Raw genomic sequence first — 13,986 nt, 5'->3', positions numbered from 1 at the left:
AGTCACAGATAATACAGCATATTTTATTCATAACCTTTATAATCAGCATAGCTTTGATCAAAGAGAAGTATATTAAGACAAATGCATAGATTTCACGAGAAATACAAACTTATCCAAAGGATTTGTCAGTTGTTATTCAAAAATGAATATTGTGGTCAGTGTCAAGTCTCTAATTACAGGCTTTCTTCTAATAGACATAAACAAAGGTCATCACTGTACACAATTTAAAACAACACAGGAGATTCCTTAATTTAATCTGCTTCAAAATGTAAATATATTCCCATTTTATATAAAAGCACATGCAGCAATAACATATCCAAAGATGGTGAATATGTTTTCTATAAACTGAAATTTTCTAGAGTAGATTTACGAGTAATGCTTCAACTGGGAAAAATTAAAGAGAAAGGAAAGTCTAAATTTATACTAGCCCAGACCAGGAAAAACTTTTCATGAATATTTCAGCCATTGTCTATAACTCAATCTGAAATTAAAAAACACAAATGTTTCTTTAATATGAGAGACAAGGAGCCACATAAGAAAGATGAAAACTTTCAATAAATTGTGGTACCTTCTCTTGCAGCACTAAAGAAAGATGATCATTGAGAATTTTCTTGTAGATAGATTCTAATTTTTTTTTTTTTCCAAAACTGAACACTAACAGATAGCTCTTAGGGTATCTTCAGACAGACTCTGCAACAAAACTATACACTAAAGTATAAAAGAAAACAAACTCTCAAAATAACATAAGAAATAGTATACCTAAGACTATTTCAACATAACCATAAATTAGGATGAAAGGAAAACAGCAAAACTATACTTATTGCTCATCATCTTATGTGTAAATCTACATGAAAAAAATTTAGTTGTGAAAATTCTACTTCCTTACTTTCATCCATTTAAAACATGCACATGATGTATTTCTTGCTACCTTCATCCATTTAAAACATGCACATGATGTATTTCTTGCTACCTAAATGCTTTATGTGTAGAGAGCGTATGTATTATCTGCTCCATAATCCAGATTTGCTCTCTTTTTTGTCAGGTTTTAAATCTGTTTACTTTCGGAAATTGAAAAATTATCAGAAAATGTTCTCATTCAGCTAAAGGTTATCTTTCACTGCAAGGTACCCATAGGCTGAAGGTTTTCAAAAAATAAATAGCTTGAGCAATAATTTTCTGTAGTGGGATAAAGATCAGTGATGAATGAAAAATCTAATAAAAGACTTTCTTACCCTTAATGCTTAATTACCTAGCAAACACGTGACATCAGGTACAAAACCCAAACGAAACATAAGGAAGCAGATTAGTAAAAGTTTAGACGTTCTTAAAAATGCAAGAAGAAAAAAAGGGGCAAAATCATTTAAAAAATAAATACAGTGGAATAGAAATACATATAAACAATAATACGAAAACATACAAGGGAAATTAAAGTTTCAACATTTTGATGCTAAAAACGTATGATATGACCTTTTTTCCCCTGGTGAGCTTTCAATACCCAAATTCACTCCAGGTAGATAGTATTTTACCTGTGATTTAAAAGCTTGTAACTCTGCTTGAAGCTCCTTAATCTTTGCCTCTTTTTCCTGCAATTGAGCCTTAGTTTCTTGGTGGTCGGTAAACTCTTTTTCAAACTGAAACGGAAAAAAGAAAAAGAAACAAAATCACACAAGAAAGAGAGAAAGATGAAAATAAAAAGCACTATTCTTCATCTAGAAATTTGATTCTAATGATCTGTTGGTAGAACATAAACTTTTATGAAAGGAGTGGTAGGTTTTTGCTAAGTCACCCACAGCTTTTCTCTAGGTCCCTCTAGGTCCCACCAGAATCATTCATTTGCAAAGGAGCAGACAAAGCCAGAAATGAAATCTGTGACCATCTCCTCTGAGCAGAACAAACTGGGCCCACAGTTATCCGGAACCCTGGCATTTTTCTTATACGTCCCTAAATATCATTGCAACTTTGTGTAAAATAATAGAGAGCTAGGCATTGTACTGAATTCCCTGACCCCTACCTGCAAAAACTTATACCTGAAACTTGTCTGAAGTTTATCAACATGATTTAAAAGAATTCCACTTTAATATTTTGTTTATTAATAAATAACTCCACTTTGTAAATGCATCAATTACTTTCTTTTTTCTTACTACAACATCATGAGGTTTAAGGACCTGATGCAGGCTCTAACCTTCAACAACAGTTTAAGAGGATAAAGTCCATTTTATTTATCATTAATCTTTGAGAAATTAATGATAAATTAGTCTTTCAAAGTCCTTAGTGCAACACTTTGTGGGAGGAAGGCAAATAATAAAATTTGGTGAATCAAATGAGTTTTCTAATTGATACAGCCACTCATCAAAAGTCACCATCCTGTTTTCAAACTTCAACTTGCCATCATCATGACTAAAAACCTCTACTAGCAGAGGTGAATTTAAATAGAGTAGTACTGTCTCATAATCAAGAACAAGTATTTGACTGCCTTTTAAAAATAAAAAAATAATAATAATCATTTAAGAAAATACAAATATTTCACAAATGTAGCCTTGAGAGAGTTAGGGTTGGGCTCAGGGGTAGGATTAGGGTTAGGGGCTCCATACACTGATGGCTTCCAAGTCCCTATCACCAGCTCAGCTTCACATCTGCATTCCAGACTGTAAACCAGTCTATAAATATATTTCCAACTTAATGAACATTTTTCAAGGCTAAGAAAGCATTCCAGTATTTTCAAAGCCAATGTTATCTTCTTCTCTACAAACTTTGATTTTTGAAAACTGCTGTTCCATCTAAAAGATAGCGCATATATCATGACTCCTTTGCTCTTCAACCTTTAGTGGCTTCATTATAAAAGCCACACTCATTAACCTAATATCTAAGTACTCCCTGATATCCGGTTCCATACCATCATTTTCCTTTATTCAATAAATATCTAATAGCATGACTATTATGTGTTTCTCAGAGTAGCAGGGACTAGGGGTACAGAGTTTAAGACAGTATGATCATGGTGTTTAGTAAGCATAGTGTCTGGTGGCAAAGTCAAAGCAAACTAACCACCCAAAATCTATGAAAATTACCAGCAATAAAGAGAGAAAGACTGGAGGCATGTGCATCATTCCTGGAGGAATGATGCTTGATCTCAGGTTTAAAGAACCTGAGTCATTAGCTGAGAAGTGTAGCTTGCATTTCAAATAGAGTGACTAGCACAGAGTGTACATGAATGACAAGCCATCCCCTGTAAGGGGCACAAAAGGAGGTATGAGAACAAATTGCACAGGATGAAGCTGGAGGTAGACAGGAGTGAAACTGTGGAAAGGAATTTCACAATAAACCAAGAAGCTTTTTTCCTTTTTGTAAAAACTAAAAACTGTAGAGAGCTAATAGAGTATTTATCATAAGAAAACAACATAATCAAATTTGCACTTTGGAAAACCCAACCAGCAGCAGTGTGGACAATGGACTGAAAGATAATACTAGAGGCATAGAAATGAGTGTAGAGCTACTGAAGTTATCCAAGCAAGAACTGAAGCCCTTCCTAAATGAAGGTAGAAAATAGGGTAACGGAAAGAAAAGAAATATATATATATATATATATATATATATATATATATATATACACAATCCAAAATATTAGTGTCTGACTGAACAAAGGAAATGAGTGAGGGGAATATATCTAACATCACGACATTGTTCTGTTGCTTTGCAAGCCGGCAACAAAGTATTATAATTTGAGGGAATGACATATTTATGGGCAAGAATGATGAATTTGGTTTTGAAGGTATTAAGCTTGAGATACTTATGGGAAATTCAAAATAAATTTATATATGCCTCCAGGACTTCCTTGGTGATGCAGTGGTTAAGAATCCGCCTGCGAATGCAGGGGCATGGGTTCAAGCCCTGGTCCAGGAAGATACCACGTGCCACAGAGCAACTAAGCCTGTGTGCCACAACTACTGAGCCTGCACAATAGAGCTTGCATGCCACAACTACTGAGCTCACGTGCCACAACTACTGAAGCCCACGGGCCTAGAGCCTGTGCTCCGCAACACGAGAAGCCACTGCAATGAGAAGGCTGTGCACTGCAACAAAGAGCAGCCCCCGCTCTCCGCAACCAGAGGAAGCCCATGCACAGCAACAAAGACCCAATGCAGCCAAAAATAAAAATAAAAAATAAATTTATTAAAAAGAAAAAATTTATATATGCCTCCTCCTCGGCCATCTCACCTTGTTGCCTCACACTAATCCATCAGGGTTCACATTAGCTCTTACTTCCTTGGGTAAGTCTTCCCTGGCCACACAAGATCTATAGGCTTACAAACCACATAGGGTTTTCCTACCACAACAATTATCACACTGTAATACAAAATTATCAAAATGCAGTATCAGACACCTCAATAACACCCATCAACCTGGAAGCTCACTAATAGCAAGAACCTTTTCTATTTTATTCATCACCTTTCCAAAGCTTTATACTTATAATTAAACTCAATAAATATCTGTTGAGTGAAGTCATGAGCCTGTTTCTGTCAAACCTTCCTTTATATGTTGTATAACCACGTCAATATCATATACTAAAGGTCCTCAATCTCCCAGCCTCAAAAATCTTTGAGAGGTCATTTTCTCTACTCTCCTTTATACGACTGCTCAGCCAATGTCTACTGCTACTTAGCAAGAAATAAAAAACTAAATTCTTAGGAGATTAAGAATGAAGAAGTCTTTTTCACAATATCAATATGTACACTATCCTATCTTATAGGCCTTACAATAAGATGTAAAAGGAAAAAGAATTATTTATAGGAATAAAAATAAAACTATAAAAACAACCAGTCATAATTAGTACACTCAAAGAAAACTTATTAAATTAACTTGACCATACTGAGAGTATCTGTATTACTTACCAAAGAGATAAATTTCTACATCTTTCCCTATAAAATGATCAGACGAAATATAAAGTGTGCTTTAGTATTTTTATATCTATAGTCAAATCACAGTAGCCTTGAGGATAAAATGAATCTCCATTAAAGACGTACTTTATAAAAACTGATATGATAGCCTTCTTCTCCAAAAGAGTTAGCAGAGCAGTATTATGCTTACAAAGTTACACGCAAAAATGTCAAGAAACACAGTTAAGGTTGAAGCTCTGCTTAATTTCATTCCCTAGGGTAAATGTATTAGTGCAGATGTACAAGAAGGTGGATAACTCAATATTCTCTATGTACTTTCTGACATTTCTAGTCTTCATTTTTCAAATTTATGCACTAAAATAAAGAATGTGTCTAGCAACCATGATAGCTTCCTGCCTAAAGCAAAGTATTTACATGTGTCCTTATAAAGCTATCAGAAAAAAATTCTTGCTGACACATACAAAATGGTATGGCAACAGAAATCTTCTATGGAGCAAAAAATATTTTCTGAGTATACCTAAGACATATAACTGCTGACTAAAAGGAGACAACTAACCTTGAACAAGTTCTTTCTTCTATTTACACGAAAAGCATACAATTTTAAAACAATGTCTTAAGAAAGTTTAACACCAGTCATACATGAATACTGTATACCTAAAAATGAGTATAAAAGCAAATGTAGGGGAGACCTTCAAGATGGCAGAGGAATAAGGAGTGGAGATCACCTTCCTCCCTACAAATATATCAGAAATACATCTACGTGTAGAACAACTCCTACAGAACACCTACTGAACGCTGTCAGAAGACCTCAGACCTCCCAAAGGCAAGAAACTCCCCACGTATCTGGGTAGGGCAAAAGAAAAAACAGAGACAAAAGAATAGGGACAGGACCTGCACCTCTGGGAGGGAGCTGTGAAGGAGGAAAAGTTTCCACACACTGGGAAGCACCTTCACTGGTGGAGATGGGGAGTGGTGGGGGGGAAGCTTCGGAGCCACGGAGGAGAGCGCAGCAACACGGATGCAGAGGGCAAAGTGGAGAGACTCCCGCACAGAAGATCAGTGCAGACCAGCGCTCACCAGCCCGAAAGGCTTGTCTGCTCATCCGCCGGGGCAGGTAGGGGCTGGGAGCTGAGGCTCCGGCTTCGGAGGTCAGATCCAAGGGAGAGGATGGGTTGGCTGCGTGAATGCAGCCTGAAGGGGGCTAGGGGGCCACAGTGAGCCAGGAGGGAGGCCAGGAAAAAGTGTGGACCTGCATAGAGGCAAGACATTGTTTCTGGGTGCATGAGGAGAGGGGATTCAGAGCACCACCTAAACGAGCTCCAGAGACAGGCACAAGCCACGGCTATCAGCGCGGACACCAGAGACAAGCATGAAACGCTAAGGCTGATGCTGCAGCCAACAAGAAGCCTGTGTTCACGCACAGGTCACTATCCACACCTCCCCTCCCAGGAGCCTGTGCAGCTCACCACTGCCAGGGTCCCGTGATCCAGGGACAACTTCCCCAGGAGAAAACACGGCTCGCCTCAGGCTGTTGCAACATCCCCAGCCCTCTGCGGCTACAGGCTCCCCCCGCATTCCGTACCCTCCCTCCTCCCAGCCTGAGTGAGCCAGAGCCCACGAATCAGCTGCTACTTTAACCTTTCCTGTCTGAGCGAAGAACTGATGCCAGAGGGTGACCTACGCTCAGAGGAGGAGCTAATCCAAAGCTGAAACCCAGGAGATGTGCAAACAGAAAAGAAAGGGAAATTTCTCCCAGCAGGCTCAGGAGCAGCAGATTATATCTTCACAATCAACTTGATGTAGGTTGCATCTGTGGAATACCTGAATGGACAACGAATCATCCCAAAATTGAGGTGGTGAACTTTGGGAGCAAATGTAGAGTTGAGGTTTGCTTTCTGCATCTAATTCGTTCCTGGTTTTATGTTTATCTTAGCTTAGTATTTAGAGTTTATTATCATTGGTAGATTTGTTTATTGATTTGGTTGCTCTCTTCCTCCCTTTTTTTCTTTTTTTATATATAGATATATATATTTTTTCTCCTTTTTCTCTTTTTTCTTAGTGTGTATGTGTATGCTCTTTGTGTGATTTTGTCTGTATAGCTTTGCTTTTACCATTTCTCCTAGAGTTATGTCTGTCCATTTTTTTTTTAAGTATAGTTTTTAGCGCTTGTTATCATTGGTGGATTTGTTTTTCGGTCTGGTTACTCTCTTCTTTCTTTCTTCTTTCTATTACTTTTTAACTTTTTATTTTTAATAATTTTTTAAATTTCTTTTATTTTATTTTATTTTATTTTTCTCTTTCTATTTTTCTCCCTTTGCTTCTGAGCAGTGTGGATGACAGGGTCTTAGTGCTCCGGCCGGATGTCAGGCCTGCGTCCCTAAGGTAGGAAAGCCAAGTTCAGGACATTGGTCCAGCAGAGAACTCCCGTCTCCATGTAATATCAAACAGCGAAAGCTCTCCAGGAGATCTCGATCTTAATGCTAAAATCCAGCTCCAGTCAACAACCAGCAAGCTACAGTGCTGGACACCCTATGCCAAACAACTAGCAACACAGGAACACAACCCCATCTATTAGCAGAGAGGCTGCCTAAAATCATAATAAGGTCACAGACACCCCAAAACACACGACCAGACGCAGTCCTGCAAAACAGAAAGACAAGATCCAGCCTCATCCACCAGAAAACAGGCAGTAGTCCCCTCCACCAGGAAGTCTACACAACCAACTGAAACAACCTTAGCCACTGGGGTCAGAAACCAAAAACAACGGGAACTACAAACCTGCAGCCGGCGAAAAGGAGACCCCAAACACTAAGATATGCAAAATGAGAAGACAGAGAAACACACAGCAGATGAAGGAGCAAGGTAAAAATCCATCAGACCATACAAATGAAGAGGAAATAGGCAGTTTACCTGAAAGAGAATTCAGAGTAATGATAGTAAAGATAATCCAAAATCTTGGAAATAGAATGGAGAAAATACAAGAAATGTTTAAAAAGGGCCAAGAAGAACTAAAGAGCAAACAAACAATGATGAACAACACAATAAATGAAATTAAAAATTCTCTAGAAGGAATCAATAGCAGAATAACTGAGGTAGAAGAACGGAGAAGTGACCTGGAATATGAAATAGTGGAAATAACTACTGAAGAGAAGAATAAAGAAAAAAGAATGAAAAGAATTGAGGACAATCTCAGAGATCTCTGGGACAATATTAAATGGACCAAAATTCGAATTATATGGGTCCAAGAAGAAGAAAAGAAAAAGAAAGGATCTGAGAAAATATTTGAAGAGATTATAGTTGAAAATTTCACTAAAAAGGGAAAGGAAATAGTCAATCAAGGCCAGGAAGCACAGATAATCCCATACAGGATAAATCCAAGGAGAAACACGCCAAGACATATACTAAACAATCAATTATTAAATACAAAGAACAAATATTAAAAGCAGCAAAGGAAAAACAACAAATAACACACAAGGGAATGCCCATAAGGTTAACAGCTGATCTTTCAGCAGAAACTCTGCAAGCCAGAAGGGAGTGGCAGGACATATTTAAAGTGATTAAAGGGGAAAACCTACAACCAAGATTACTGTACCCAGCAAAGATCTCAATCAGATTCAATGCAGAAATTAAAACCTTTATAGACAAGCAAAGGCTAAGAGAATTCAGCACCACCAAACCAGCTTTACAACAAATGCTAAAGGAACTTCTCTAGGCAGGAAACACAAGAGAAGGAAAAGACCTACAATAACAAACCCAACTCAATTAATAAAATGGTAATAGGAACATACATATCGATAATTACCTTAAATGTAAATGGATTACTTGCTCCAACCAAAACACAAACTGGCTGAATGGATACGAAACAAGACCCGTATATATGCTGTAAAAGAGACCGACTTCAGACCTAGGGACACATACAGACTGAAAGTGAGGGGATGGAAAAGATATTCCATGCAAATGGAAATCAAAAGAAAGCTGGAGTACCAATTTTCATATCACACAAAATGGACTTTAAAATAAAGACTATTACAAGAGACAAAGAAGGACATGACATAATAATCAAGGGATCAATCCAAGAAGAAGGTATAACAATTGTAAATATTTATGCACCCAGCATGAGAGAACCTCAATACATAAGGCAAATGCTAACAGACATAAAAGGAAAAATCAACAGTAACAAAATCATAGTAGGGAAGTTAACAACCCACTTTCACCAATGGACCTATCATCCAAAATGAAAATAAATAACAAAACACAAGCTTTATAAGATACATTAAATAAGATGGATTTAATTGATATTTATAGGACATTCCATCCAAAAACAACACAATGCACATTCTTCTCAAGTGCTCATGGAACATTTTCCAGGATAGATCATACCCTGGGTCACAAATCAAGCCTTGGTAAATTTAAGAAAATTGAAATTCCATCAAGTATCTTTTCCGATCACAACGCTATGAGACTACATATCACTTACAGGAAAAAATCTGTAATAAATACAAACACATGGAGGCTAAACAATACACTCCTTAATAATAACCAAGAGATCACTGAAGAAATCAAAAAGGAAATCAGAAATACCTAGAAACAAAGGAAAATGAAAACACGCCAACCCAATACCTATGGAATGCAGCAAAAGCAGTTCTCAGGGAAGTTTATAGCAATACAATTCTACCTCAAGAAACAAGAAATATCTCAAATAAACAACCTAACCTTACACCTAAAGCAATTAGAGAAAGAAGAACAAAAAACCCTCAAAGTTAGCAGAAGGAAAGAAATCATAAGGATCAGATCAGAAATAAACAAAAAAGAAATGAAAGAAACAATAGAAAAGATCAATAAAACTAAAAGCTTGTTCCTTGAGAAGATAAACAAAATTGATAAACCATTAGCTAGACTCATCAAGAAAAAAAGGGATAAGACTCAAATCAATAGAATTAGAAAGAAAAAAGAAGTAACAACTCACAATGAAGAAATATAAAGGATCATGAGAGATTACTACAAGCAGCTATATGCCAATAAAATGGACAACCTGAAAGAAATGGAGAAATTCTTAGAAAAGTACAACCTTCCGAGACTGAACCAGGAAGAAATAGAAAACACGAACACACCAGTCACAAGCACTGAAATTGAGACTGTGATTAAAAATCTTCCAACAAACAAAAGCCCACAACAGAGGGCTTCACAGGTGAATTCTATCAAGCATTTAGAGAGCTAACTCTTATCCTTCTAAAACTCCTCCAAAATATAGCAGAGGGAGGAACACTCCCAAACTCATTCTACAAGGCCACCATCACCCTGAAACCAACGCAAGACAAAGATGTCACAAAGAAAGAAAACTATAGGCCAATATCACTGATGAACATAGATGCAAAAGTCCTCAACAAAATGCTAGCAAATGAATCCAACAGCATGTTAAACGGATCATACACCATGATCAAGTGGCGTTTATCCCAGGAATGCAAGAATTCTTCAATATATGCAAATCAATCAATGTGATAAACCATATTAACAAATTGAAGGAGGAAAACCATATGATAATCATAACAGATGCAGATAAAGCTTTTGACAAAATTCAATACCAATTTACGATAAAAACTCTCTGGAAAGTAGGCACAGAGGGAACCTACCTCAACATAATAAACACCATATATGACAAACCCACCACAAGTAGCATACCCAATTGTGAAAAACTGAAAGCATTTCCACTAAGATCAGGAACTAGACAAGGATGTTCACTCTCGCCACTCTTAACATAGCTTTGGAAGTCCTAGCCACAGCAAGCAGAGAAGAAAAAGAAATAAAAGGAATACAAATTGGAAAAGAAGTAAAACTGTCACTGTTTGCAGATGACATGATACTATACATAGAGAATCCTAAAGATGCCACCCGAAAACTACTAGAACTAACCAATGAATTTGGTAAGGTTGCAGCATACAAAATTAATGCACAAAATCTCTGGCATTCCTATACACCTACAACAAAAAATTAGTAAGTGAAATTAAGGAAACAATCCCATTTACCATTGCAACAAAAAGGATAAAATACCTAGGAATAAACCTACTTAAGGAGATAAAAGACCTCTATGCAGAAAATTATAAGACACTGATGAAAGAAATTAAAGATGATACAAACAGATGGAGAGATATACCATGTTCTTGGATTGGAGGAAGCAACATTGTCAAAATGATGATACTACCCAAAGCAATATACAGATTTAATGCAATCTCTATCAAAGTAGCAACGGCATTTTTCACAGAACTACAACAAAAAAATGTCACAATTTATATGGAAAGACAAAAGCCCCAAATAGCCAAAGCAATCTTGAGAAAGAAAAACGGAGCTAGAGGAATCAGGCTCCCTCACTTCAGACTCTACTGCAAAGCTACAGTAATCAAGACAGTATGGTACTGGCACAAAAAAAGAAATATAGATCAATGGAACAGGATAGAAAGCCCAGACATAAACTCCCGTCCATATGGTCACCTTATTTTTGATAAAGGAGGCAAGAATATACAATGGAGAAAAGACAGCCTCTTCAATAAGTGGTGCTGGGAAAACTGGACAGCTACATGTAAAAGAATGAAATTGGAACACTCCCTAACACCATATACAAAAATAAACTCAAGATTGATTAAAGACCTAAATGTAAGGCCAAACACTATAAAACTCTTAGAGGAAAACATAGGCAGAACACTCTATGACGTAAATCACAGCAAGATCCTTTTTGATGCACCTCCTACAGAAATGGAAATACAAACAAAAATAAACAAATGGGACCTAATGCAACTTAAAAGCTTTTGCACAGCAAAGGAAACCATAAACAAGACCAAAAGACAACCCTCAGAATGGGAGAAAATATTTGCAAATGAAGCAACTGGCAAAGGATTAATCTCCAAAATATACAAGCAGCTCATGGAGCTCAATATCAAAAAAACGAGCAACCCAATCCAAAAATGGGCAGAAGACCTAAATAGACATTTCTCCAAAAAGATATACAGATTGCCAACAAACACATGAAAGGATGCTCAACGTCACTAATCATTAGAGAACTGCAAATCAAAACTACAGTGAGGTATCACCTGGTCAGAATGGCCATCATCAGAAAATCTACAACCAATAAATGCTGGAGGGAGTGTGGAGAAAAGGGAACCCTCTTGCACTGTTGGTGGGAATGTAAATTGATACAGCCACTATGGAGAACAGTATGGAGATTCCTAAAACACTAAAAATAGAACTACCATATGACCCAGCAATCCCACTCTTGGGCATATACCCTGAGAAAACCATAATTCAAAAAGAGTCATGTACCAGAGTGTTCACTGCAGTTCTATTTACAATAGCCAGGACACGGAAGCAACCTAAGTGTCCATCGACAGATGAATGGATAAAGAAGATGTGGCACATATATACAATGGAATATTATTCAGCCATAAAAAGAAACGAAATTGAGTTATTTGTGGTGAGGTGGATGGACCTGGATTCTGTCATACAGAGTGAAGTCAGAAAAACAAATACCATATGCTAACACATATATATGGAATCTAAAATATAATAATAATGGTCATGAAGAACCTAGGGGCAAGATAGGAGTAAAGACACAGACTTACTAGAGAATGGACTTGAGGACACGGGGAGGGGGAAGGGTAAGCTGGGACAAAGTGAGAGACTGGCATGGACTTACATGTACTACCAAATGTAAAATAGATAGCTAGTGGGAAGCAGCCGCATAGCACAGGGAGATCAGCTCGGTGCTTTTTGACCACCTAGAGGGGTGGGATAGGGAGGGTGGGAGAGAGACACAATAGGCAGGAGATATGGGGATATATGTATATGTATAGCTGATTCACTTTGTTATAAAGCAGAAACTAACACACCATTGTAAAGCAATTATACTCCATAAAGATGTTAAAAAAAAAAAAAAGGAAATGTAAAGTATCTGGGATGTATTCAAATCAAACACTTGAAAGTTTGCTACTACTTTCCCACTATGAATTCAAGTATTTCCGGAGCTTGGAATACAGAGTTAGTGGGGTGAAAAGTCACCATACAACACAAACATCTATCAACTGGAACACTCATGACACTTAATTTAAAGGATCTATTAATTTGTTTCCCCCTGTAAACTAAGTTGCTTCACAGCAATGGCGATATCATATCCACAGCTGTAATCCAAGCCTGCAGCCAAAGGCCTGGGAGATAATATCCTCTCACTAAGTATTTGGTGAAACTTAGGACTTCTTGGGCAGGATACTTACAAAGTTTTTCATAAGTTACAAATAACTTATGAAAGTATCTACCATTTGCAAGTTATGTTTTATCTTAAAAGTCTATAAAAAAATGTACAATTCTCTCAAGATTCATTTAGGGCCTGACACATCAAAAATGTAGACTCTCTGGCATAGTGCCTAACTCAGTGTAAATGTTCCTTTTGTATGTTTTCATTGAGGTGGTGGTAGTAGTAATTAACATGATTCCTTGAATGTGAGGAACCAGCCCTAAGAATTCAAATCAGAGTAACTACTTAAAATGTAAAGAATCCAACAACAACAAAAAATAATAAAATTTAAAAGTAAAATTTTAAAAACAGAGAAAAAGTCTAATAGATACCCATTAAGTAGAGATAAAAGAGTACCTTAAAGAAAAGTGGGGAATGGCTAGATGGTCAGCAATACTATTGGCCAGAAACAAATGAAACTGCTGACATTCAGTATTTTTTTATCTATGAAAATGACAATTTTATGTGGTCCCTCTTAGTCTAATGAAGTAACTTTAATCAAAACAGAAAGCAAGTTAAACTTTTTCTCTTAAAATTTTTAGACATAATTTCATTCTAAAGGGCCTGAATTATATGATGTCTTGAGAAATACTCCAATCTTAAAATGCTGACTCTATACATTGTCAATCATTTATTCATCCAACTCATTCAAAGAATATGTTTTAGTTCTCAGTCCAGGAATTGTTCTAGGTGCCAGGATAGTGAATAAAGCAAACACAAATCCCTCATAAAGTTTATTCCAGAGGGAGAAATAGACAAGACATTCGCATATACACACACAGATACCTAAATGATGCAATATGTCAGATGGTGATA

At 36.8% G+C, this 13,986-nt stretch overlaps 1 protein-coding gene across 1 annotated transcript in view; it reads right to left on the bottom strand.

The window, feature by feature from the left end:
* Positions 1 to 13,986, bottom strand: part of DIAPH3 (diaphanous related formin 3) — a gene marked incomplete at both ends in the record, with an annotated part of 534,203 nt that overhangs the window by 324,245 nt on the left and 195,972 nt on the right. The window contains one exon of the mRNA XM_079721707.1: positions 1,527 to 1,631. Within this exon, the coding sequence (XP_079577833.1) occupies positions 1,527 to 1,631 (105 nt within the window). The remainder of the gene's footprint in view (positions 1 to 1,526; positions 1,632 to 13,986) is intronic.

This window comes from Hyperoodon ampullatus (assembly GCF_949752795.1).
Source record: "Hyperoodon ampullatus genome assembly, chromosome: 16".
Classification (NCBI taxonomy): domain Eukaryota; kingdom Metazoa; phylum Chordata; class Mammalia; order Artiodactyla; family Ziphiidae; genus Hyperoodon; species Hyperoodon ampullatus.
This window is presented reverse-complemented; position numbering and strand designations above follow the sequence as displayed.